This window comes from Chelon labrosus, assembly GCF_963514085.1.
Source record: "Chelon labrosus genome assembly, chromosome: 21".
Taxonomy (NCBI): Eukaryota; Metazoa; Chordata; class Actinopteri; order Mugiliformes; family Mugilidae; genus Chelon; species Chelon labrosus.
This window is the reverse complement of record NC_140354.1, coordinates 21,101,324-21,105,618: the sequence shown is the minus strand read 5'-3', so window position 1 is coordinate 21,105,618 and position 4,295 is coordinate 21,101,324. Positions and strand designations below refer to the sequence as shown.

The following is a 4,295-nucleotide window of genomic DNA, read 5'->3' as shown; positions in this document are numbered from 1 at the left end:
TTTTATTGTGGATGCTCACTGACCGAGACCAACAGCAGGCTCGCAGGAGGAGCACTAATAGCCCTTGTGCGTGGAGTGGATTCATTTAGACGGCACAGGCTCGTGAACATGTGCATCAAAAGCAAACGATATGCGAGTCGGCCTGATGAAATAGATGGAAATGTTGGATTGTTAAGCATCTAGAATCATTACCCAAGTCATAAGCAGGTTTACTGGTGTCTCCCTGCTTCCCTGACACTTTTTTTTTTATAAGTGATCTATTTGATTAAAGGATTTCTTGTGGAGGTAGAGGAGATTGCCTCACCTTTCTCCACTGTGAAAGGGTTCGCCTAGAAACAAAAGCAAAACGGAGCAGAGAAGAGAGCGGGAGAGGGAGGGTGGTAACCTGTCCTTAGTGGTAAGTAGGCCAACTTTTTATTTATTTATTTATTTAATTTTTTTCTGGGGGAATCTCTTGTGAGGATGAAGTCATCACTTTATCTGCTCTCAGACCTCTCCCTCTTATTTTTCCGCGCTCTTTTTCAGTCATTCAGATTTTCACACATTTCGCAGAAAATACGTACATGTGTGTTTTCTTTATTCATTAAATAGTTTTAAATGAGTCAAATGAAAATGTTTCCATTTCTCTATTATAATTTTCTATTATTTAATTTGATTTATTCTGCATTTTTCTGCATTTATTGGATTCTACTCTGGCATTTCTTTTGTAAATCAATGCCTTTTTTCCCGTCTTTATATTCTTTAATTTACACAAATGTTACTCCTCTGTTTAAATATAAAGGCTTTGACTTGATAAAGAGTTATGTTATTAAAACATGACTAGTGAAGTTCAGGATCAGATCTAATCCGAACCTACTGTAGATTAAAATATATCAGAATGAAAGTGTAAAACTGAAACTGTGAAAACACACAGACGTTTCTTGGCTCGGTTCGATGACAGATTTAGACCGAGTGGCAATAATCATGAAGGAATTTTGGAACTGAAACGATCCAGCTCTGCTTTAAAATAAGACTTTTGCACATATTTTATTTACAGGCTGCACAAACTCCAGGTGTTCACTGACCTCCACTGTCCAGAAAGAGGAACTGCAACATCCGGACTCAATTTTCCCCTGCACTGCCACCCTGTAGTCTGTGTGTTTATGTCCTACAGCAGGAAGAAAGCTTGCAGTCATTTATAGCATACATGCATAGAAGTCTGCATATACAGATTATACTGAGATAGGCTGCTGGATGCTGGTTAAACTAATGGTTGGAATAAAAACGTGCATTATTTGGACAGTGCATTATTTGGACAGTGCACTTAAAATCCTGAGATGTGACCTAATATTTAAGTATTGTCGTGTGCTAGGGAGCTTGCACAAACCTAAAACCATGCAAGTCATGTAGGAAATGTGTCTCATATATTATAATAAATATTAAAATTTTGCATAAGATCAAAATTTACTTTAAATTAATTCGGTGTTATTTATTTTATATACAAACGAAATATATATTTTTTTCCAAATCCTTGTTTTCGCGTTTTACTACCGGAAAACTACAGCCCCCACAATCCTTCGCGTTTTCAAAATGGCGTCCCACACAGCCGCCTGACTTGGGTCAACAAGACCAAGACAGGTGAAGGTAAATAAACAACAACTACAACAAAAAGGGGACTAACACCTGAGACGGGAGGATGAAGCTGTTGCTGGCCGCTTTGAAACACGTCCACAGACCAGCCGCCTCCCCCTGCCGCCAGCTTCGCCGGAGCAGCGGCGCCAGCGGCCGGCTCTCGGCTCTCGGAGAGGAGGTGAGGGTCGTGGGCTCGAGCCGGGAGCTGGTGCGGAGGCTCGGCTCGCAGGTGGAGGTGAGGGCGGGCTTCATCAGCGAGGAGGAGGAAGCCGCTCTGCTGCGGGAGCTGGAGCCGGGGCTGAAGAAGAAGCGCTACGAGTTCGACCACTGGGACGACGTGAGTCACGTTTATTCTGGATAGTGGGAATAAAAACTTTTTACACTGTCAGTAATATAGACCCAGTTCCACTTTATAAGGTAGGCTACTTAACCCATAGGACCAGTAAATCAGTAAATAAACTCCAGTAAAAGTACTGGCTTGGTCCCACATATCATTATACATCTACTTGCCAGATCATTAGGTACACCAGAGAAAACAAATGCATTCTAATATCCTGCACTAAATCCTCCTTCATTACTGTAATAATGTATTAACAGCATAACACGCATAACATTATGACCACCTTCCTAATACTGTGCAAGTCTCCCTTGTGGTGACTCCTCAGGGAATGGACATGGGCCTTCTGAGGGTGTCTGGCAACAGGATGTTAGTCGGGGGGCCTCTGTGGATCATCCCACAGACACTTGATCAGTTTGGGATGTAGTGAATTTGGAGGCCAGGTCAACACCTTGTGCTGTTCTTCACGTTTTTTTTTTTAGCTGTTCCTGAACCACGCGGAAAGCTTGAATGCATTTCAGTTCACACACAGCGACGCTGGTGGTTTTTAATTCCAATTGTGCACATTTAGGCGATCCACGGGTTCCGAGAGACGGAGCGCTTGAGGTGGGGGGCGCCGTGCGAGGAGATCCTGAACCGCGTCCGGTCCGAGGCGTTTCCGGAAGGCAGCCCCCTCCTCGGGCCCGTGCACGTTCTAGATTTGGACAAAGCCGGCTACATCAAGCCCCACGTCGACAGCGTCAAGGTGAGGTTGCACCCCTCTGCGTGCAGACCGAGAAAACTGACAAATGCTTACTGCAAATAAGAACAACATTCCCAACACTGTAACCTTTGGTCACTTGCTTTCATGTCGTCTTTTCAGTTCTGCGGCAGCACAATTGCCGGGTTGAGTCTTTTGTCAGACAGTATCATGCGCATAGTGAAGGAGAATGATTCCAGCGAGTGGCTGGAGCTGCTGCTGTCCCGGCGATCCCTCTACATACTCAGGTTCAGCAAATACTATATGTAGTACTTTATGTATACTAATATGGAAGTTGTGTTCAGAGAGGTGACGTCGTCCTGTCTTCTTCTGGCAGAGACGAGGCCCGATACCATTTCACTCACGAGATCCTGAAAGACGAGGAGTCTGTGTTCAACGGGCAGCGAGTGCCTCGGCATCGCCGCATCTCCGTCATCTGCAGGAACCTTCCGGGATAACGTCCAGTTCAGCTCAGCCTGGACATTAACAGGACATGAGTTGAGCCTGGAGGTGATCTCCGTTGAGATATTAAAGCCGACATCCTTAAAGCGTTTTATTGTTGTAGCATTGATGAAGCGTCCAAGACGTTTGTTGCACTTGACATGAATGATCGACCGATTGGATTTCCGGGGTTAGAATAGGTGTGATTGACAGCGGTGTTGTCAGTAACATCTACAGAACTTCTGAAGAGCGTTTTTTGTTGGAGCTCAGTGTGGTGTCTCTGGTTGCCACCATCTTGACAGTGCCCAACTCCATCTAATTCCATGGTAGTTCAGAACGAGGCGGATGCCAAGGCAGATAGTAAGGAGCATGCGAGGGCATTCACCTGTCAATCAAAGCAGCCAGCGTATACACCGATGCGATATATCGGTGAAAGGGCTGAACGTGATGGCTCTGTATTTAAATACGCTGTTCCAACATTAAATTACGGGTCCTTTTAATCTAAGCGGTATGTTTCTGTAAGAAAATCAGTTTGATGATTTCCTCTTCTTCTGTATAATACGGAGAATCTTTGTGAAGAATTTCAGGTGCACTTGACTAAATAAATTAATAAATAAAGTGAACCTGAGCTGGTCCTCTTTTTTTTTTTTAACACTGGGGGAAAACTTTTGCCTTCCTTGAGAAGTAGTAAGTAGCAGATGTTAGATTAGAAGATGGCTGATTTACATTCATTTGTTCATTTTCTATAACCGCTTGTCTTCTGGAGGGTCGCGGGGAAGGGGGCTGAAGCCTATCATTGAGGCGAGAGACGGGGTCCACCCTGGACAGGTCTCCAGTCTATCACAGGGCTAACACAGAGAGACAAACAACCATTCACACCTCACACGGCCAATTTAGAATCGCCAATGAACCTAACCAGCATGTCTTTGGACGGTGGGAGGAAGCTGGAGAACCTGGAGAGAACCCACGCAGACACAGGGAGAACATGCAAACTCCACATAGAAATACTGAATATTTCCATACACTAATAATACTTCAACAAAAGTGCAATAGCCCATTTTAGTTTGTCTCATCGAGGACAAAATATCCCAGAGGACAAGATGCGTTTTGTGTTTTTTCTTGACCTAAAGTCAATCTGAAGTACGGAGAAAGAAATCTTAAATGGAG

The 4,295-nt window shown here is 44.2% G+C and overlaps 1 protein-coding gene across 1 annotated transcript; it reads left to right on the top strand.

Annotated features, from left to right (window-relative positions):
• Nucleotides 1–1,581: 1,581 nt before the first annotated feature.
• Nucleotides 1,582–4,027, top strand: alkbh7 (alkB homolog 7). Its single transcript, XM_084570361.1, has 4 exons — nucleotides 1,582–1,948; nucleotides 2,520–2,693; nucleotides 2,811–2,935; nucleotides 3,025–4,027. Exons 1-4 carry the CDS (start codon nucleotides 1,676–1,678, stop codon nucleotides 3,143–3,145), a joined length of 693 nt encoding a protein of 230 aa, XP_084426487.1. The 5' UTR covers nucleotides 1,582–1,675; the 3' UTR covers nucleotides 3,146–4,027.
• Nucleotides 4,028–4,295: the final 268 nt, after the last annotated feature.

What these genes read in the sequence shown, in the direction of transcription:
- alkbh7 (XM_084570361.1), top strand. Translation starts at nt 1,676, where the DNA reads ATGAAGCTGTTGCTGGCCGCTTTGAAACACGTCCACAGACCAGCCGCC. An exon ending in AGTTCGACCACTGGGACGAC is followed by an intron (nt 1,949 to 2,519) that starts GTGAGTCACGTT and finishes GTGCACATTTAG; the next exon opens with GCGATCCACGGGTTCCGAGA. An exon ending in CCCACGTCGACAGCGTCAAG is followed by an intron (nt 2,694 to 2,810) that starts GTGAGGTTGCAC and finishes TCGTCTTTTCAG; the next exon opens with TTCTGCGGCAGCACAATTGC.